The 21,797-nt window shown below is 51.9% G+C and overlaps 1 protein-coding gene across 1 annotated transcript in view; it reads right to left on the bottom strand.

Moving 5' to 3' along the window:
* LOC311124599 (dihydrolipoyllysine-residue acetyltransferase component of pyruvate dehydrogenase complex, mitochondrial-like) overlaps positions 1-21,797 on the bottom strand; it is a 49,477-nt gene that overhangs the window by 9,188 nt on the left and 18,492 nt on the right. Inside the window, exons 3-9 of the mRNA XM_084198714.1 lie at positions 17,769-17,890; positions 17,255-17,387; positions 11,517-11,643; positions 10,862-11,055; positions 1,681-1,822; positions 1,517-1,587; positions 464-577 (exon numbers count right to left, since the gene is read on the bottom strand). Of these exons, the coding sequence (XP_084054840.1) occupies positions 464-577; positions 1,517-1,587; positions 1,681-1,822; positions 10,862-11,055; positions 11,517-11,643; positions 17,255-17,387; positions 17,769-17,890 (903 nt within the window). The remainder of the gene's footprint in view (positions 1-463; positions 578-1,516; positions 1,588-1,680; positions 1,823-10,861; positions 11,056-11,516; positions 11,644-17,254; positions 17,388-17,768; positions 17,891-21,797) is intronic.

A 21,797-nucleotide genomic window follows, 5' to 3' on the forward strand; every position in this document is an offset into this window, starting at 1 on the left:
AGTCCTCCTGTTTAGCTAGCCTGCCTAAGTATGCTGCAGAGCTGTCTGCCCAAATCATTTGACTAGTTCTTCAAAGTAGATAAGGCATACTGACACAAACTCCATCCCTCTGAATAGCTGTGTAGGCTACATTCCTCCGTCATGTGGTCTGTGTGCATCTAACCTAACATAGCAGGCGTAAAAGTGTATCCATCTCTGTCCAAGTGGAACAGGCGCAATGGATTATGGTCATTGTAGTTAATTAACATGTTTCTGCGCTGAACTAGGTTGAATATCTGCTTAATGAAAACTACAGCCCTTCGGCCCAGCATCCCACATAGTTCTTGACTTCATTTCTCTAGTGAATTATTTGATTTCTCTCTAGAGAAACGGCACGTTGGGCTCACAAAAAATGTAAATGGAATTCAAGTAATTGAACCGACATCGGTTAATCACTCAGGACTAGTGTGTGTGAGAGCGTTACCCTGCGGATGTTGCTGATAGGGACGTCGGTGAAGGTGCCTGTTGGCGTGGCAACAGCCGGGGCAGGTGTAGGGGCGGGGCCAGCCGTGGAAGGTGGAGCTGCAGCAACAGGAGCCTACACACCATCAGAAAACCAATCCAGTCTTGACTGAACATTGCATCAGAAAACCAATCCAGTCTTGACTGAACACTGCATCAGAAAACCAATCCAGTCTTGACTGAACACTGCATCAGAAAACCAATCCAGTCTTGACTGAACATTGCATCAGAAAACCAATCCAGTCTTGACTGAACATTGCATCAGAAAACCAATCCAGTCTTGACTGAACATTGCATCAGAAAACCAATCCAGTCTTGACTGAACACTGCATCAGAAAACCAATCCAGTCTTGACTGAACACTGCATCAGAAAACCAATCCAGTCTTGACTGAACATTGCATCAGAAAACCAATCCAGTCTTGACTGAACATTGCATCAGAAAACCAATCCAGTCTTGACTGAACATTGCATCAGAAAACCAATCCAGTCTTGACTGAACATTGCATCAGAAAACCAATCCAGTCTTGACTGAACATTGCATCAGATTTGTGTCGACAGAAAATGTTTTATACTAAATATGAATCACTGGTATGTAGAAAAAACAAAACACATTAAAAAACAAACGCAGTAAAGTGTGTGAGTGAGTGAGTGAGTGAGAGTGTGTGTGTGAGTGAGAGTGAGTGAGAGTGAGTGAGTGAGAGTGAGTGAGTGAGAGAGTGATAGAGTGAGTGAGTGAGTGAGTGAGTGATAGAGTGAGTGAGTGAGTGAGTGAGTGAGTGAGTGTGTGAGTGAGAGAGTGAGAGAGTGAGTGAGTGAGTGAGAGAGTGAGTGAGTGAGTGAGTGAGTGAGTGAGTGAGTGAGTGAGTGAGTGAGTGAGTGAGTGAGTGAGTGAGTGAGAGTGTGTGAGTGAGTGAGTGAGAGTGAGTGAGTGAGTGAGTGTGAGTGAGAGAGTGAGTGAGAGAGTGAGTGAGAGTGTGTGAGTGATAGAGTGAGTGAGAGTGTGTGGTGACTTACGGTAGGAGCAGCCTTGGGGGGGACGAAGGTCTCAATGTCTTTCTTGGTGACTCTGCCATCAGGACCGGAGCCTGTAATGTACACACACACACAAACAGAACATGCATCAGAGAGAGGAAGGTGTGTGTGTGTGTGTGTGTGTGTGTGTGTGTGTGTACACTCACCGTTGACCTGGGCCAGGTCAATGCCCTTCTCGGCAGCGAGCTTCTTGGCGAGCGGGCTGGCGAAGACACGCCCTTTCCTTGGGGTTACCGGGGCAACGGGGGCTGGACTAGAGCCGGCTGGTGCAGGAGGAGGGGCTACAGTCTAGAAGACACACAGTGTTGTTATTCTCTAGTCTGTCAGAGAACCATCTGGAAAATGTTTCATTAGCAAGATCTCTAACAACGCTAGCTAACAAGTTATAATACAAGATCTCTAACAACGCTAGCTAACAAGTTATAATACAAGATCTCTAACAACGCTAGCTAACAAGTTATAATACAAGATCTCTAACAACGCTAGCTAACAAGTTATAATACAAGATCTCTAACAACGCTAGCTAACAAGTTATAATACAAGATCTCTAACAACGCTATCTAACAAGTTATAATACAAGATCTCTAACAACGCTATCTAACAAGTTATAATACAAGATCTCTAACAACGCTATCTAACAAGTTATAATACAAGATCTCTAACAACGCTATCTAACAAGTTATAATACAAGATCTCTAACAACGCTAGCTAACAAGTTATAATACAAGATCTCTAACAACGCTATCTAACAAGTTATAATACAAGATCTCTAACAAGTTATAATACAAGATCTCTAACAACGCTAGCTAACAAGTTATAATACAAGATCTCTAACAACGCTATCTAACAAGTTATAATACAAGATCTCTAACAACGCTAGCTAACAAGTTATAATACAAGATCTCTAACAACGCTATCTAACAAGTTATAATACAAGATCTCTAACAACGCTATCTAACAAGTTATAATACAAGATCTCTAACAACGCTAGCTAACAAGTTATAATACAAGATCTCTAACAACGCTATCTAACAAGTTATAATACAAGATCTCTAACAACGCTATCTAACAAGTTATAATACAAGACATCAGAATATTGTGTGTGTCAAATCAATTTAAAAAAATGTCACATGCTTCGTAAACAACAGGTACAGAATAACAGTGAAATGCTTAATTACAACGCTTCCCAACAATACAGAGAAAATAATAACACAATAAATACACAATGAGGAGAGCTGGGAGAGCTGGGAGAGCTGGGAGATATGGACAAACGTCCATATGGAGTAGAGCTGGGAGATATGGACAAACGTCCATATGGAGTAGAGCTGGGAGATATGGACAAACGTCCATATGGAGTAGAGCTGGGAGATATGGACAAACGTCCATATGGAGTAGAGCTGGGAGATATGGACAAACGTCCATTACGAGTAGAGCTGGGAGATATGGACAAACGTCCATATGGAGTAGAGCTGGGAGATATGGACAAACGTCCATTACGAGTAGAGCTGGGAGATATGGACAAACGTCCATATGGAGTAGAGCTGGGAGATATGGACAAACGTCCATATGGAGTAGAGCTGGGAGATATGGACAAACGTCCATATGGAGTAGAGCTGGGAGATATGGACAAACGTCCATTACGAGTAGAGCTGGGAGATATGGACAAACGTCCATATGGAGTAGAGCTGGGAGATATGGACAAACGTCCATTACGAGTAGAGCTGGGAGATATGGACAAACGTCCATTACGAGTAGAGCTGGGAGATATGGACAAACGTCCATTACGAGTAGAGCTGGGAGATATGGACAAACGTCCATATTGCAATAAATTGCCTGAATTGATGTGATAACAACAAATTGAACAATAAGTTTATAACATTAATCAAATCAAATGTAAAGCGCTGCTCTGCATTCTTAACAGCACTATCAACAAGGCAGGTCCTACAGGCCCTAGTTTTATCACACGTGGACTACTGTTCAGTCGTGTGGTCAGGTGCCACAAAGAAGGACATAGGAAAATTGCAGTTGTCTCAGAACAGGGCAGCACGGCTGGCCCTTAAATGTACACAGAGAGCTAACATTAATAATATGCATGTCAGTCTCTCCTGGCTCAAAGTGGAGGAGAGATTGACTTCATCACTACTTGTATTTGTAAGAGGTGTTGACAAGCTGAATGCACTGAGCTGTCTGTTTAAACTACTAGCACACAGCTCAGACACCCATGCATACCCCACAAGACATGCCACCAGAGGTCTCTTCACAGTCCCCAAGTCCAGAACAGACTATGGGAGGCGCACAGTACTACATAGAGCCATGACTACATGGAACTCTATTCCACATCAGGTAACTGATGCAAGCAGTAGAATCAGATTTAAAAAACAGGTGAAAATACACCTTATGGAACAGCGGGGACTGTGAAGAGACACACACATAGACAAAGACACACGATAACATACGCACTATACACACACGTACACATGGATTTTGCTGGGATGGGGATCCATAATATGGATGGGGATCCATAATAAATACAAATACAAATACAAATACGAGGTAATAACTTGGTTATATACACGGGGTAGCAGTACTGAGTCGATGTGCAGGGGAAAAGGTAATACACTAGATTTACAAAAGTATGTGGACACCCCTTCAAATTAGTGGATTCGGCTATTTCAGCCACACCTGTTGCTGACAGGTATAGAAAATCGAGCACACAGCCATGCAATCTCCATAGACAAACACTGGCAGTAGAATGGCCTTACTGAAGAGCTCAGTGACTTTCAACATGGCACCGTCATAGGATGCCACCTTTCCAACAAGTCAGTTCATCAAATTTCTGCCCTGCTAGAGCTGCCCCGGTCAACTGTAAGCGCTGTTATTGTGAAGTGGAAACGTCTAGGAGCAACAACGGCTCAGCAGCGAAGTGGTAGGCCACACAAGCTCACAGTACGGGACCGCCGATTGCTGAAGCGCGTAAAGGTTGTCTGTCCTCGGTTGCAACACTCACTACAGAGTTCCGAACTGCCTCTGGAAGCAACAGCAGCACAATAACTGTTCGTCAGGAGCTTCATGAAATGGGTTTCCATGGCCAAGCAGCCGCACAAGCCTAAGATCACCATATGCAATGCCAAGTGTCGGCTGGAGTGATGTAAAGCTCGCTGCCATTGGACTCTGGAGCAGTGGAAACGCGTTCTCTGGAGTGATGAATCACGCTTCACTATCTGGCAGTCCAACGGTGCCTGCCCGAATGCCAGTTGCCATACCAGGCGGTGATGCAGCCAGTCAGGATGCTCTCAATGGTGCAGCTGTAGAACGTTTTGAGGATCTGAGGGCGTTACCACCTGAGGGCGGCCCGCCAGGAAGTCCAGGATCCAGTTGCAGAGGGAGGTGTTTAGTCCCAGGGTCCTTAGCTTAGTGATGAGCTTGAGGGCACTATGGTGTTGAACGCTGAGCTGTAGTCAATGAACAGCATTCTCACATAGGTGTTCCTCTTGCCCAGGTGGGAAAGGGCAGTGTGGAGTGCCATTGAGATTGCGTCTTCTGTGGATCTGTTGTGGCGGTATGCAAATTGGAGTGGGTTACTGGGATAATGGTGTTGATGTGAGCCATGACCAGCCTTTCAAAGTACTTCATGGCTACAGATGTGAGTGCTATGGGTCGGTAGTCATTTAGGCAGGTTAACGTGGTGTTCTTGGGCACAGGGACTTTGGCGGTCTGCATGTAGGGTCGTCTGCTCCTCCCTTCATCTTACCCAAAGCTGCCGTCTGGTCCAGACGATGGAAAAACTAACGAGATGTATGTTATCCACGTCCTCGTTCAGCCACGACTCCCAGAAACATAGAATGTTCCAGTTCTTCAGGTCCCGTTGATAGGATAGTTGATGGTCCCGTTGATTATCTGTTCACCAACGTAGTCTCGTCAGGATGCCGCCTCGCCTGCCTCTCACTCTCTTCCACTGCTGACTCCATGTAGAAATTGTTAGTGATCACTGTTCTGATGTCCAGAAGCAGTTTTCAGTCATAGGAAACGCTGGCGGAGACATTATGTACCCAAAGAGTTAAGATCAAGGTTAAAGAAAACACACAATAGAGAATCAGGAACCCGTAAAAGGCCTGTGTGTTACCGGTGCTGTGTGTGTGTTACCGGTGCTGTGTGTGTGTTACCGGTGCTGTGTGTGTGTGTTACCGGTGCTGTGTGTGTGTGTTACCGGTGCTGTGTGTGTGTTACCGGTGCTGTGTGTGTGTGTGTTACCGGTGCTGTGTGTGTGTGTTACCGGTGCTGTGTGTGTGTGTTACCGGTGCTGTGTGTGTGTGTGTTACCGGTGCTGTGTGTGTGTGTTACCGGTGCTGTGTGTGTGTTACCGGTGCTGTGTGTGTGTGTTACCGGTGCTGTGTGTGTGTGTGTTACCGGTGCTGTGTGTGTGTGTGTTACCGGTGCTGTGTGTGTGTGTGTTACCGGTGCTGTGTGTGTGTGTTACCGGTGCTGTGTGTGTGTTACCGGTGCTGTGTGTGTGTGTTACCGGTGCTGTGTGTGTGTGTTACCGGTGCTGTGTGTGTGTTACCGGTGCTGTGTGTGTGTTACCGGTGCTGTGTGTGTGTTACCGGTGCTGTGTGTGTGTGTTACCGGTGCTGTGTGTGTGTGTTACCGGTGCTGTGTGTGTGTGTGTGTGTTACCGGTGCTGTGTGTGTGTGTGTTACCGGTGCTGTGTGTGTGTGTGTTACCGGTGCTGTGTTTGTGTGTTACCGGTGCTGTGTGTGTGTTACCGGTGCTGTGTGTGTGTTACCGGTGCTGTGTGTGTGTGTTACCGGTGCTGTGTGTGTGTGTGTGTTACCGGTGCTGTGTGTGTGTGTGTTACCGGTGCTGTGTGTGTGTGTGTTACCGGTGCTGTGTGTGTGTTACCGGTGCTGTGTGTGTGTGTGTTACCGGTGCTGTGTGTGTGTGTGTTACCGGTGCTGTGTGTGTGTGTGTTACCGGTGCTGTGTGTGTGTTACCGGTGCTGTGTGTGTGTGTTACCGGTGCTGTGTGTGTGTGTTACCGGTGCTGTGTGTGTGTGTGTTACCGGTGCTGTGTGTGTGTTACCGGTGCTGTGTGTGTGTGTGTTACCGGTGCTGTGTGTGTGTTACCGGTGCTGTGTGTGTGTGTGTGTTACCGGTGCTGTGTGTGTGTTACCGGTGCTGTGTGTGTGTTACCGGTGCTGTGTGTGTGTGTTACCGGTGCTGTGTGTGTGTTACCGGTGCTGTGTGTGTGTTACCGGTGCTGTGTGTGTGTGTTACCGGTGCTGTGTGTGTGTTACCGGTGCTGTGTGTGTGTGTTACCGGTGCTGTGTGTGTGTTACCGGTGCTGTGTGTGTGTTACCGGTGCTGTGTGTGTGTGTTACCGTTGCTGTGTGTGTGTGTTACCGGTGCTGTGTGTGTGTGTTACCGGTGCTGTGTGTGTGTGTTACCGGTGCTGTGTGTGTGTGTTACCGGTGCTGTGTGTGTGTGTTACCGGTGCTGTGTGTGTGTGTTACCGGTGCTGTGTGTGTGTGTTACCGGTGCTGTGTGTGTGTTACCGGTGCTGTGTGTGTGTTACCGGTGCTGTGTGTGTGTGTTACCGGTGCTGTGTGTGTGTGTGTTACCGGTGCTGTGTGTGTGTTACCGGTGCTGTGTGTGTGTGTTACCGGTGCTGTGTGTGTGTGTTACCGGTGCTGTGTGTGTGTTACCGGTGCTGTGTGTGTGTGTTACCGGTGCTGTGTGTGTGTGTTACCGGTGCTGTGTGTGTGTGTGTTACCGGTGCTGTGTGTGTGTTACCGGTGCTGTGTGTGTGTGTTACCGGTGCTGTGTGTGTGTGTTATCGGTGCTGTGTGTGTGTTACCGGTGCTGTGTGTGTTACCGGTGCTGTGTGTGTTACCGGTGCTGTGTGTGTGTTACCGGTGCTGTGTGTGTGTGTTACCGGTGCTGTGTGTGTGTGTTACCGGTGCTGTGTGTGTGTGTGTTACCGGTGCTGTGTGTGTGTGTGTTACCGGTGCTGTGTGTGTGTGTTACCGGTGCTGTGTGTGTGTGTGTTACCGGTGCTGTGTGTGTGTTACCGGTGCTGTGTGTGTTACCGGTGCTGTGTGTGTGTTACCGGTGCTGTGTGTGTGTTACCGGTGCTGTGTGTGTGTGTGTGTTACCGGTGCTGTGTGTGTTACCGGTGCTGTGTGTGTGTTACCGGTGCTGTGTGTGTGTGTGTTACCGGTGCTGTGTGTGTTACCGGTGCTGTGTGTGTGTGTTACCGGTGCTGTTTGTGTGTGTTACCGGTGCTGTGTGTGTGTGTTACCGGTGCTGTGTGTGTGTGTTACCGGTGCTGTGTGTGTGTTACCGGTGCTGTGTGTGTGTTACCGGTGCTGTGTGTGTGTTACCGGTGCTGTGTGTGTGTGTTACCGGTGCTGTGTGTGTGTGTTACCGGTGCTGTGTGTGTGTGTTACCGGTGCTGTGTGTGTGTGTTACCGGTGCTGTGTGTGTGTGTTACCGGTGCTGTGTGTGTGTGTGTGTGTTACCGGTGCTGTGTGTGTGTGTGTTACCGGTGCTGTGTGTGTGTGTTACCGGTGCTGTGTGTGTGTGTGTTACCGGTGCTGTGTGTGTGTGTGTTACCGGTGCTGTGTGTGTGTGTGTTACCGGTGCTGTGTGTGTGTTACCGGTGCTGTGTGTGTGTGTTACCGGTGCTGTGTGTGTGTGTGTTACCGGTGCTGTGTGTGTGTGTGTTACCGGTGCTGTGTGTGTGTGTGTTACCGGTGCTGTGTGTGTGTGTGTTACCGGTGCTGTGTGTGTGTGTGTTACCGGTGCTGTGTGTGTGTGTTACCGGTGCTGTGTGTGTGTGTTACCGGTGCTGTGTGTGTGTGTTACCGGTGCTGTGTGTGTGTTACCGGTGCTGTGTGTGTGTTACCGGTGCTGTGTGTGTGTGTTACCGGTGCTGTGTGTGTGTGTTACCGGTGCTGTGTGTGTGTGTTACCGGTGCTGTGTGTGTGTTACCGGTGCTGTGTGTGTGTGTTACCGGTGCTGTGTGTGTGTTACCGGTGCTGTGTGTGTGTGTTACCGGTGCTGTGTGTGTGTGTGTTACCGGTGCTGTGTGTGTGTGTGTTACCGGTGCTGTGTGTGTGTGTGTTACTGGTGCTGTGTGTGTGTTACCGGTGCTGTGTGTGTGTTACCGGTGCTGTGTGTGTGTGTTACCGGTGCTGTGTGTGTGTGTGTTACCGGTGCTGTGTGTGTTACCGGTGCTGTGTGTGTGTGTGTTACCGGTGCTGTGTGTGTGTGTGTTACCGGTGCTGTGTGTGTTACCGGTGCTGTGTGTGTGTGTTACCGGTGCTGTGTGTGTGTGTGTGTGTTACCGGTGCTGTGTGTGTGTGTGTTACCGGTGCTGTGTGTGTGTGTGTTACCGGTGCTGTGTGTGTGTGTGTTACCGGTGCTGTGTGTGTTACCGGTGCTGTGTGTGTGTGTGTTACCGGTGCTGTGTGTGTGTGTGTTACCGGTGCTGTGTGTGTTACCGGTGCTGTGTGTGTGTGTTACCGGTGCTGTGTGTGTGTGTGTTACCGGTGCTGTGTGTGTGTGTGTTACCGGTGCTGTGTGTGTGTGTGTTACCGGTGCTGTGTGTGTGTGTGTTACCGGTGCTGTGTGTGTGTTACCGGTGCTGTGTGTGTGTGTTACCGGTGCTGTGTGTGTGTTACCGGTGCTGTGTGTGTGTTACCGGTGCTGTGTGTGTGTGTTACCGGTGCTGTGTGTGTGTGTTACCGGTGCTGTGTGTGTGTGTTACCGGTGCTGTGTGTGTGTTACCGGTGCTGTGTGTGTGTTACCGGTGCTGTGTGTGTGTGTTACCGGTGCTGTGTGTGTGTGTGTTACCGGTGCTGTGTGTGTGTTACCGGTGCTGTGTGTGTGTTACCGGTGCTGTGTGTGTGTGTTACCGGTGCTGTGTGTGTGTGTGTTACCGGTGCTGTGTGTGTTACCGGTGCTGTGTGTGTGTGTGTTACCGGTGCTGTGTGTGTGTGTGTTACCGGTGCTGTGTGTGTTACCGGTGCTGTGTGTGTGTGTTACCGGTGCTGTGTGTGTGTGTTACCGGTGCTGTGTGTGTGTGTTACCGGTGCTGTGTGTGTGTGTTACCGGTGCTGTGTGTGTGTGTTACCGGTGCTGTGTGTGTGTGTGTTACCGGTGCTGTGTGTGTGTGTTACCGGTGCTGTGTGTGTGTTACCGGTGCTGTGTGTGTGTGTTACCGGTGCTGTGTGTGTGTGTTACCGGTGCTGTGTGTGTATGTTACCGGTGCTGTGTGTGTGTGTTACCGGTGCTGTGTGTGTGTGTTACCGGTGCTGTGTGTGTGTTACCGGTGCTGTGTGTGTGTTACCGGTGCTGTGTGTGTGTGTTACCGGTGCTGTGTGTGTGTGTTACCGGTGCTGTGTGTGTGTTACCGGTGCTGTGTGTGTGTTACCGGTGCTGTGTGTGTGTGTTACCGGTGCTGTGTGTGTGTGTTACCGGTGCTGTGTGTGTGTGTTACCGGTGCTGTGTGTGTGTGTTACCGGTGCTGTGTGTGTGTTACCGGTGCTGTGTGTGTGTTACCGGTGCTGTGTGTGTGTGTTACCGGTGCTGTGTGTGTGTGTTACCGGTGCTGTGTGTGTGTTACCGGTGCTGTGTGTGTGTGTTACCGGTGCTGTGTGTGTGTGTTACCGGTGCTGTGTGTGTGTTACCGGTGCTGTGTGTGTGTGTGTTACCGGTGCTGTGTGTGTGTTACCGGTGCTGTGTGTGTGTGTGTTACCGGTGCTGTGTGTGTGTTACCGGTGCTGTGTGTGTGTGTTACCGGTGCTGTGTGTGTGTGTTACTGGTGCTGTGTGTGTGTGTTATCGGTGCTGTGTGTGTGTTACCGGTGCTGTGTGTGTTACCGGTGCTGTGTGTGTGTTACCGGTGCTGTGTGTGTGTTACCGGTGCTGTGTGTGTGTGTTACCGGTGCTGTGTGTGTGTGTTACCGGTGCTGTGTGTGTGTTACCGGTGCTGTGTGTGTGTTACCGGTGCTGTGTGTGTGTGTTACCGGTGCTGTGTGTGTGTGTTACCGGTGCTGTGTGTGTGTGTTACCGGTGCTGTGTGTGTGTGTTACCGGTGCTGTGTGTGTGTGTTACCGGTGCTGTGTGTGTGTTACCGGTGCTGTGTGTGTGTTACCGGTGCTGTGTGTGTGTGTTACCGGTGCTGTGTGTGTGTGTTACCGGTGCTGTGTGTGTGTTACCGGTGCTGTGTGTGTGTGTTACCGGTGCTGTGTGTGTGTGTTACCGGTGCTGTGTGTGTGTTACCGGTGCTGTGTGTGTGTTACCGGTGCTGTGTGTGTGTGTGTTACCGGTGCTGAGGCGGGGGGAGGAGCGGGGGGTGGGGTGGAGACGTCAGCTCCTGCGGTCTCTACGTAGTCGCTGAAGGCAGCGATGTCACTCTCCTTCTCCACGATGATGCAGAGAGGAGCGCCCAGTGGAACGTCACGCGTTCCCTCAGACACCATGATCTTAGCCAGGTAACCCTCTTCCTGCACCTCAAACCCTACACACACACACACCACACACACACACACCACACACACACACCACACACACACCACACACACCACACACACCACACACACCACACACACACAGTTACAATTGATATCACACTGTGTGTGTGATGTGTGTGTCTGAGTGTTGATACAGTGTGTGTGTGTGGTGTGTGTGGTGTGTATACCCTGTGGGTGTGGTGTGTGTGTGTGTGTGGTGTGTGTGGTGTGTGGTGTGTGTGGTGTGTGTGTGTGTGGTGTGTGTGTGTGTGTGTGTGTGTGTGTGTGTGTGGTGTGTGTGTGGTGTGTGTGTGTGTGGTGTGGTGTGTGGTGTGGTGTGTGGTGTGTGTGGTGTGTGTGTGTGTGGTGTGGTGTGGGGTGTGTGGTGTGGTGTGTGTGGTGTGTGTGTGTGTGGTGTGGTGTGTGTGTGGTGTGTGTGTGTGTGTGTGTGTGTGGTGTGTGTACTGACCGATGGTAGCCTTGTCCGTCTCTATCTCTGCCAGTAGATCTCCTTCACTGAGTTTCTCTCCAACCTTCTTCTCCCAGCGCTGCACTGTCCCCATCGTCATAGTAGGAGACAGCGCTGGCAGACACACCTAACACACACGGACATGTTTGGATGGTTTAGTAGGAGACAGCGCTGGCAGACACACCTAACACCCACGGACATGTTTGGATGGTTTAGTAGGAGACAGCGCTGGCAGACACACCTAACACCCACGGACATGTTTGGATGGTTTAGTAGGAGACAGCGCTGGCAGACACACCTAACACCCACGGACATGTTTGGATGGTTTAGTAGGAGACAGCGCTGGCAGACACACCTAACACCCACGGACATGTTTGGATGGTTTAGTAGGAGACAGCGCTGGCAGACACACCTAACACCCACGGACATGTTTGGATGGTTTAGTAGGAGACAGCGCTGGCAGACACACCTAACACCCACGGACATGTTTGGATGGTTTAGTAGGAGACAGCGCTGGCAGACACACCTAACACCCACGGACATGTTTGGATGGTTTAGTAGGAGACAGCGCTGGCAGACACACCTAACACCCACGGACATGTTTGGATGGTTTAGTAGGAGACAGCGCTGGCAGACACACCTAACACACACGGACATGTTTGGATGGTTTAGTAGGAGACAGCGCTGGCAGACACACCTAACACCCACGGACATGTTTGGATGGTTTAGTAGGAGACAGCGCTGGCAGACACACCTAACACACACGGACATGTTTGGATGGTTTAGTAGGAGACAGCGCTGGCAGACACACCTAACACCCAGATGAGGAGACAGACAGGTTTCTGATAAGACTAATTGGACTGGTCGGGGACTTCAACCAATTTTAATTGAAAGTGTTTAGTCCAGGAAAATGTATAGTGTGTGTGTGTGTGTGTTGGCAGGGAGCTGCCAGGTGTCTGTGTGTTGGCAGGGAGCTGCCAGGTGTATGTGTGTCCTACCTTCATGTGTGTTGGCAGGGAGCTGCCAGGTGAATATGTGTCCTACCTTCATGTGTGTTGGCAGGGAGCTGCCAGGTGAATATGTGTGTTGGCAGGGAGCTGCCAGGTGTATGTGTGTGGGCAGGGAGCTGCCAGGTGTATGTGTGTGGGTAGGGAGCTGCCAGGTGTGTGTGGGTAGGGAGCTGCCAGGTGTATGTGTGTGGGTAGGGAGCTGCCAGGTGTCTGTGTGTGGGCAGGGAGCTGCCAGGTGTATGTGTGTGGGTAGGGAGCTGCCAGGTATATGTGTGTGGGCAGGGAGCTGCCAGGTGTATGTGTGTGGGCAGGGAGCTGCCAGGTGTATGTGTGTGGGTAGGGAGCTGCCAGGTGTATGTGTGTGGGTAGGGAGCTGCCAGGTGTCTGTGTGTGGGCAGGGAGCTGCCAGGTGTATGTGTGTGGGTAGGGAGCTGCCAGGTATATGTGTGTGGGCAGGGAGCTGCCAGGTGTATGTGTGTGGGCAGGGAGCTGCCAGGTGTATGTGTGTGTGGGCAGGGAGCTGCCAGGTGTATGTGTGTGGGCAGGGAGCTGCCAGGTGTATGTGTGTCCTACCTTCATGTGTGTTGGCAGGGAGCTGCCAGGTGTATATGTGTCCTACCTTCATGTGTGTGGGCAGGGAGCTGCCAGGTGTATATGTGTCCTACCTTCATGTGGGTGGGCAGGGAGCTGCCAGGTGTATATGTGTCCTACCTTCATGTGTGTGGGCAGGGAGCTGCCAGGTGTATGTGTGTGGGCAGGGAGCTGCCAGGTGTATGTGTGTTGGCAGGGAGCTGACAGGTGTATATGTGTGGGTAGGGAGCTGCCAGGTGTATGTGTGTGGGCAGGGAGCTGCCAGGTGTCTGTGTGTGGGTAGGGAGCTGCCAGGTGTCTGTGTGTGGGTAGGGAGCTGCCAGGTGTTTGTGTGTTGGCAGGGAGCTGCCAGGTGTGTGTGTGTGGGCAGGGAGCTGCCAGGTGTATGTGTGTGGGCAGGGAGCTGCCAGGTGTATGTGTGTGGGCAGGGAGCTGCCAGGTATTTGTGTGTGGGCAGGGAGCTGCCAGGTGTATGTGTGTGGGTAGGGAGCTGCCAGGTGTGTGTGGGTAGGGAGCTGCCAGGTGTATGTTTGTGGGTAGGGAGCTGCCAGGTGTATGTGTGTGGGTAGGGAGCTGCCAGGTGTATGTGTGTGGGTAGGGAGCTGCCAGGTGTATGTGTGTGGGTAGGGAGCTGCCAGGTGTCTGTGTGTGGGCAGGGAGCTGCCAGGTGTATGTGTGTGGGTAGGGAGCTGCCAGGTATATGTGTGTGGGCAGGGAGCTGCCAGGTGTATGTGTGTGGGCAGGGAGCTGCCAGGTGTATGTGTGTGGGTAGGGAGCTGCCAGGTGTATATGTGTGTGGGCAGGGAGCTGCCAGGTGTATGTGTGTGGGCAGGGAGCTGCCAGGTGTATGTGTGTGGGCAGGGAGCTGCCAGGTGTATGTGTGTGGGCAGGGAGCTGCCAGGTGTATGTGTGTGGGTAGGGGCCTGCCAGGTGTATGTGTGTGGGTAGGGAGCTGCCAGGTGTGTGTGGGTAGGGAGCTGCCAGGTGTATGTGTGTGGGTAGGGAGCTGCCAGGTGTATGTGTGTGGGTAGGGAGCTGCCAGGTGTCTGTGTGTGGGCAGGGAGCTGCCAGGTGTGTGTGGGTAGGGAGCTGCCAGGTTTCTGTGTGTGGGCAGGGAGCTGCCAGGTGTATATGTGTGGGCAGGGAGCTGCCAGGTGTATGTGTGTGGGTAGGGAGCTGCCAGGTGTATGTGTGTGGGTAGGGAGCTGCCAGGTGTATATGTGTGTGGGCAGGGAGCTGCCAGGTGTATGTGTGTGGGCAGGGAGCTGCCAGGTGTATGTGTGTGGGCAGGGAGCTGCCAGGTGTATGTGTGTGGGTAGGGAGCTGCCAGGTGTATGTGGGTAGGGAGCTGCCAGGTGTATGTGTGTGGGTAGGGAGCTGCCAGGTGTATGTGTAGGGAGCTGCCAGGTGTGTGTGGGTAGGGAGCTGCCAGGTGTCTGTGTGTGGGCAGGGAGCTGCCAGGTGTATGTGTGTGGGTAGGGAGCTGCCAGGTGTGTGTGGGTAGGGAGCTGCCAGGTGTATGTGTGTGGGTAGGGAGCTGCCAGGTGTCTGTGTGTGGGCAGGGAGCTGCCAGGTGTATGTGTGTGGGTAGGGAGCTGCCAGGTATATGTGTGTGGGCAGGGAGCTGCCAGGTGTATGCGTGTGGGCAGGGAGCTGCCAGGTGTATGTGTGTGGGTAGGGAGCTGCCAGGTGTATATGTGTGTGGGCAGGGAGCTGCCAGGTGTATGTGTGTGGGCAGGGAGCTGCCAGGTGTATGTGTGTGGGCAGGGAGCTGCCAGGTGTATGTGTGTGGGCAGGGAGCTGCCAGGTGTATGTGTGTGGGTAGGGAGCTGCCAGGTGTGTGTGGGTAGGGAGCTGCCAGGTGTATGTGTGTGGGTAGGGAGCTGCCAGGTGTATGTGTGTGGGTAGGGAGCTGCCAGGTGTGTGTGGGTAGGGAGCTGCCAGGTGTCTGTGTGTGGGCAGGGAGCTGCCAGGTGTATGTGTGTGGGTAGGGAGCTGCCAGGTGTGTGTGGGTAGGGAGCTGCCAGGTGTCTGTGTGTGGGCAGGGAGCTGCCAGGTGTCTGTGTGTGGGTAGGGAGCTGCCAGGTGTATGTGTGTTGGCAGGGAGCTGCCAGGTGTATGTGTGTGGGCAGGGAGCTGCCAGGTGTATGTGTGTGGGCAGGGAGCTGCCAGGTGTATGTGTGTGGGCAGGGAGCTGCCAGGTGTATGTGTGTGGGCAGGGAGCTGCCAGGTAAATGTGTGTGGGCAGGGAGCTGCCAGGTGTTTGTGTGTGGGTAGGAAGCTGCCAGGTAAATGTGTGGGTAGGGAGCTGCCAGGTAAATGTGTGTGGGTAGGGAGCTGCCAGGTAAATGTGTGGGCAGGGAGCTGCCAGGTGTTTGTGTGTGGGTAGGGAGCTGCCAGGTATATGTGTGTGGGCAGGGAGCTGCCAGGTAAATGTGTGGGCAGGGAGCTGCCAGGTGTATGTGTGTGGGCAGGGAGCTGCCAGGTGTTTGTGTGTGGGTAGGGAGCTGCCAGGTGTATGTGTGTGGGCAGGGAGCTGCCAGGTATATGTGTGTGGGCAGGGAGCTGCCAGGTGTATGTGTGTGGGCAGGGAGCTGCCAGGTGTATGTGTGTGGGTAGGGAGCTGCCAGGTGTATGTGTGTGGGTAGGGAGCTGCCAGGTGTATGTGTGTGGGTAGGGAGCTGCCAGGTGTATGTGTGTGGGTAGGGAGCTGCCAGGTGTGTGTGGGTAGGGAGCTGCCAGGTGTATGTGTAGGGAGCTGCCAGGTGTATGTGTGTGGGCAGGGAGCTGCCAGGTGTATGTGTGTGGGCAGGGAGCTGCCAGGTGTATGTGTGTGGGTAGGGAGCTGCCAGGTATATGTGTGTGGGCAGGGAGCTGCCAGGTGTATGTGTGTGGGTAGGGAGCTGCCAGGTGTATGTGTGTGGGTAGGGAACTGCCAGGTGTGTGTGGGTAGGGAGCTGCCAGGTGTATGTGTGTGGGTAGGGAGCTGCCAGGTGTATGTGTGTGGGCAGGGAGCTGCCAGGTGTATGTGTGTGGGTAGGGAGCTGCCAGGTGTCTGTGTAGGGAGCTGCCAGGTGTGTGTGTGTGTGGGTAGGGAGCTGCCAGGTGTATGTGTGTGGGTAGGGAGCTGCCAGGTGTATGTGTGTGGGTAGGGAGCTGCCAGGTGTATGTGTGTGGGTAGGGAGCTGCCAGGTGTGTGTGTGTGGGTAGGGAGCTGCCAGGTGTATGTGGGTAGGGAGCTGCCAGGTGTGTGTGTGTGGGCAGGGAGCTGCCAGGTGTATGTGTGTGGGCAGGGAGCTGCCAGGTGTGTGTGGGCAGGGAGCTGCCAGGTGTGTGTGGGCAGGGAGCTGCCAGGTGTATGTGTGTCCTACCTTCATGTGTGTGGGTAGGGAGCTGCCAGGTGTGTGTGTGTGGGCAGGGAGCTGCCAGGTGTATGTGTGTGGGCAGGGAGCTGCCAGGTGTATGTGTGTGGGCAGGGAGCTGCCAGGTGTATGTGTGTGGGCAGGGAGCTGCCAGGTGTATATGTGTGGGCAGGGAGCTGCCAGGTGTATGCGTGTTGGCAGGGAGCTGCCAGGTGTATGTGTGTGGGCAGGGAGCTGCCAGGTGTATGTGTGTGGGCAGGGAGCTGCCAGGTGTATGTGTGTGGGCAGGGAGCTGCCAGGTGTGTGTGGGCAGGGAGCTGCCATGTGTATGTGGGCAGGGAGCTGCCAGGTGTATGTGTGTTGGTAGGGAGCTGCCAGGTGTGTGTGTGTGGGCAGGGAGCTGCCAGGTGTATGTGGGCAGGGAGCTGCCAGGTGTATGTGGGTAGGGAGCTGCCAGGTGTATGTGTGTGGGCAGGGAGCTGCCAGGTGTATGTGGGCAGGGAGCTGCCAGGTGTATGTGGGTAGGGAGCTGCCAGGTGTATGTGTGTGGGCAGGGAGCTGCCAGGTGTATGTGTGTGGGCAGGGAGCTGCCAGGTGTGTGTGTGTGGGTAGGGAGCTGCCAGGTGTGTGTGTGTGGGTAGGGAGCTGCCAGGTGTATGTGTGTCCTACCTTCATGTGGGTGGGCAGGGAGCTGCCAGGTGTATGTGTGTGGGCAGGGAGCTGCCAGGTGTATGTGTGTGTGGGCAGGGAGCTGCCAGGTGTGTGTGTGTCCTACCTTCATGTGGGTGGGCAGGGAGCTGCCGGGGGTGACAGCGGGAGGAGGAGGGGGCGTGGCAGCTGCAGAAGGGGAAGAGGAAGCAGCCAGCTTGTCCAACGTCAGGTCCTTAAAGGCTGGGATCAGATCAGCGCTGATGACACACATACACAGGTTAGAACACACAAGCACAAAACACACACACTCACACACACACACACACACAGGGTAAAATATACTCAAACACACACACAGGGTAAAATATACTCAAACACACACACACACACTCACACACAGGGTAAAATATACTCAAACACACACACAGGGTAAAATATACTCAAACTCACACAAAGGGTAAAATATACTCAAACACACACAAAGGGTAAAATATACTCAAACACACACACACACACTCACACACAGGGTAAAATATACTCAAACTCACACACAGGGTAAAATATACTCAAACACACACACAGGGTAAAATATACTCAAACACACACACAGGGTAAAATATACTCAAACACACACGTACCTGTCGACAGTGATGCAGATGACTGAGCCCACGGAAACTCCAGTTCCTTCAGCTACCAGGATCTTAGCCAGATAACAGTCCTCCAACAGCTCAAACCCTACGGTGGCCTTGTCAGTCTCCACCTAACATACATACAGTTAGCCAGGTAACAGTCCTCCAACAGTTCAAACCCTACGGTGGCCTTGTCAGTCTCCACCTAACATACATACAGTTAGCCAGGTAACAGTCCTCCAACAGTTCAAACCCTACGGTGGCCTTGTCAGTCTCCACCTAACATACATACAGTTAGCCAGGTAACAGTCCTCCAACAGCTCAAACCCTACGGTGGCCTTGTCAGTCTCCACCTAACATACATACAGTTAGCCAGGTAACAGTCCTCCAACAGTTCAAACCCTACGGTGGCCTTGTCAGTCTCCACCTAACATACATACAGTTAGCCAGGTAACAGTCCTCCAACAGTTCAAACCCTACGGTGGCCTTGTCAGTCTCCACCTAACATACATACAGTTAGCCAGGTAACAGTCCTCCAACAGTTCAAACCCTACGGTGGCCTTGTCAGTCTCCACCTAACATACATACAGTTAGCCAGGTAACAGTCCTCCAACAGTTCAAACCCTACGGTGGCCTTGTCAGTCTCCACCTAACATACATACAGTTAGCCACGTAACAGTCCTCCAACAGCTCAAACCCTACGGTGGCCTTGTCAGTCTCCACCTAACATACATACAGTTAGCCAGGTAACAGTCCTCCAACAGTTCAAACCCTACGGTGGCCTTGTCAGTCTCCACCTAACATACATACAGTTAGCCAGGTAACAGTCCTCCAACAGTTCAAACCCTACGGTGGCCTTGTCAGTCTCCACCTAACATACATACAGTTAGCCAGGTAACAGTCCTCCAACAGTTCAAACCCTACGGTGGCCTTGTCAGTCTCCACCTAACATACATACAGTTAGCCAGGTAACAGTCCTCCAACAGTTCAAACCCTATGGTGGCCTTGTCAGTCTCCACCTAACATACATACAGTTAGCCAGGTAACAGTCCTCCAACAGCTCAAACCCTACGGTGGCCTTGTCAGTCTCCACCTAACATACATACAGTTAGCCAGGTAACAGTCCTCCCAAACCCTACGGTGGCCTTGTCAGTCTCCACCTAACATACATACAGTTAGCCAGGTAACAGTCCTCCCAAACGCTACGGTGGCCTTGTCAGTCTCCACCTAACATACATACAGTTAGCCAGGTAACAGTCCTCCAACAGTTCAAACCCTATGGTGGCCTTGTCAGTCTCCACCTAACATACATACAGTTAGCCAGGTAACAGTCCTCCAACAGTTCAAACCCTACGGTGGCCTTGTCAGTCTCCACCTAACATACATACAGTTAGCCAGGTAACAGTCCTCCCAAACCCTACGGTGGCCTTGTCAGTCTCCACCTAACATACATACAGTTAGCCAGGTAACAGTCCTCCCAAACCCTACGGTGGCCTTGTCAGTCTCCACCTAACATATATACAGTTAGCCAGGTAACAGTCCTCCAACAGTTCAAACCCTACGGTGGCCTTGTCAGTCTCCACCTAACATACATACAGTTAGCCAGGTAACAGTCCTCCAACAGTTCAAACCCTACGGTGGCCTTGTCAGTCTCCACCTAACATACATACAGTTAGCCAGGTAACAGTCCTCCAACAGTTCAAACCCTACGGTGGCCTTGTCAGTCTCCACCTAACATACATACAGTTAGCCAGGTAACAGTCCTCCAACAGCTCAAACCCTACGGTGGCCTTGTCAGTCTCCACCTAACATACATACAGTTAGCCAGGTAACAGTCCTCCCAAACCCTACGGTGGCCTTGTCAGTCTCCACCTAACATACATACAGTTAGCCAGGTAACAGTCCTCCCAAACCCTACGGTGGCCTTGTCAGTCTCCACCTAACATACATACAGTTAGCCAGGTAACAGTCCTCCCAAACCCTACGGTGGCCTTGTCAGTCTCCACCTAACATACATACAGTTAGCCAGGTAACAGTCCTCCCAAACCCTACGGTGGCCTTGTCAGTCTCCACCTAACATACATACAGTTAGCCAGGTAACAGTCCTCCAACAGTTCAAACCCTACGGTGGCCTTGTCAGTCTCCACCTAACATACATACAGTTAGCCAGGTAACAGTCCTCCCAAACCCTACGGTGGCCTTGTCAGTCTCCACCTAACATACATACAGTTAGCCAGGTAACAGTCCTCCAACAGCTCAAACCCTACGGTGGCCTTGTCAGTCTCCACCTAACATACATACAGTTAGCCAGGTAACAGTCCTCCAACAGTTCAAACCCTACGGTGGCCTTGTCAGTCTCCACCTAACATACATACAGTTAGCCAGGTAACAGTCCTCCAACAGTTCAAACCCTACGGTGGCCTTGTCAGTCTCCACCTAACATACATACAGTTAGCCAGGTAACAGTCCTCCCAAACCCTACGGTGGCCTTGTCAGTCTCCACCTAACATACATACAGTTAGCCAGGTAACAGTCCTCCAACAGCTCAAACCCTACGGTGGCCTTGTCAGTCTCCACCTAACATACATACAGTTAGCCAGGTAACAGTCCTCCCAAACCCTACGGTGGCCTTGTCAGTCTCCACCTAACATACATACAGTTAGCCAGGTAACAGTCCTCCCAAACCCTACGGTGGCCTTGTCAGTCTCCACCTAACATACATACAGTTAGCCAGGTAACAGTCCTCCAACAGCTCAAACCCTACGGTGGCCTTGTCAGTCTCCACCTAACATACATACAGTTAGCCAGGTAACAGTCCTCCCAAACCCTACGGTGGCCTTGTCAGTCTCCACCTAACATACATACAGTTAGCCAGGTAACAGTCCTCCAACAGCTCAAACCCTACGGTGGCCTTGTCAGTCTCCACCTAACATACATACAGTTAGCCAGGTAACAGTCCTCCCAAACCCTACGGTGGCCTTGTCAGTCTCCACCTAACATACATACAGTTAGCCAGGTAACAGTCCTCCAACAGCTCAAACCCTACGGTGGCCTTGTCAGTCTCCACCTAACATACATACAGTTAGCCAGGTAACAGTCCTCCAACAGTTCAAACCCTACGGTGGCCTTGTCAGTCTCCACCTAACATACATACAGTTAGCCAGGTAACAGTCCTCCAACAGCTCAAACCCTACGGTGGCCTTGTCAGTCTCCACCTAACATACATACAGTTAGCCAGGTAACAGTCCTCCAACAGTTCAAACCCTACGGTGGCCTTGTCAGTCTCCACCTAACATACATACAGTTAGCCAGGTAACAGTCCTCCAACAGCTCAAACCCTACGGTGGCCTTGTCAGTCTCCACCTAACATACATACAGTTAGCCAGGTAACAGTCCTCCAACAGTTCAAACCCTACGGTGGCCTTGTCAGTCTCCACCTAACATACATACAGTTAGCCAGGTAACAGTCCTCCAACAGCTCAAACCCTACGGTGGCCTTGTCAGTCTCCACCTAACAAACATACAGTTAGCCAGGTAACAGTCCTCCAACAGCTCAAACCCTACGGTGGCCTTGTCAGTCTCCACCTAACATACATACAGTTAGCCAGGTAACAGTCCTCCAACAGTTCAAACCCTACGGTGGCTTTGTCAGTCTCCACCTAACATACATACAGTTAGCCAGGTAACAGTCCTCCAACAGTTCAAACCCTACGGTGGCCTTGTCAGTCTCCACCTAACATACATACAGTTAGCCAGGTAACAGTCCTCCCAAACCCTACGGTGGCCTTGTCAGTCTCCACCTAACATACATACAGTTAGCCAGGTAACAGTCCTCCCAAACCCTACGGTGGCCTTGTCAGTCTCCACCTAACATACATACAGTTAGCCAGGTAACAGTCCTCCAACAGCTCAAACCCTACGGTGGCCTTGTCAGTCTCCACCTAACATACATACAGTTAGCCAGGTAACAGTCCTCCAACAGTTCAAACCCTACGGTGGCCTTGTCAGTCTCCACCTAACATACATACAGTTAGCCAG

This window comes from Coregonus lavaretus (assembly GCF_964263955.1).
Source record: "Coregonus lavaretus genome assembly, contig: HAP1_SCAFFOLD_203, whole genome shotgun sequence".
NCBI lineage: Eukaryota > Metazoa > Chordata > Actinopteri > Salmoniformes > Salmonidae > Coregonus > Coregonus lavaretus.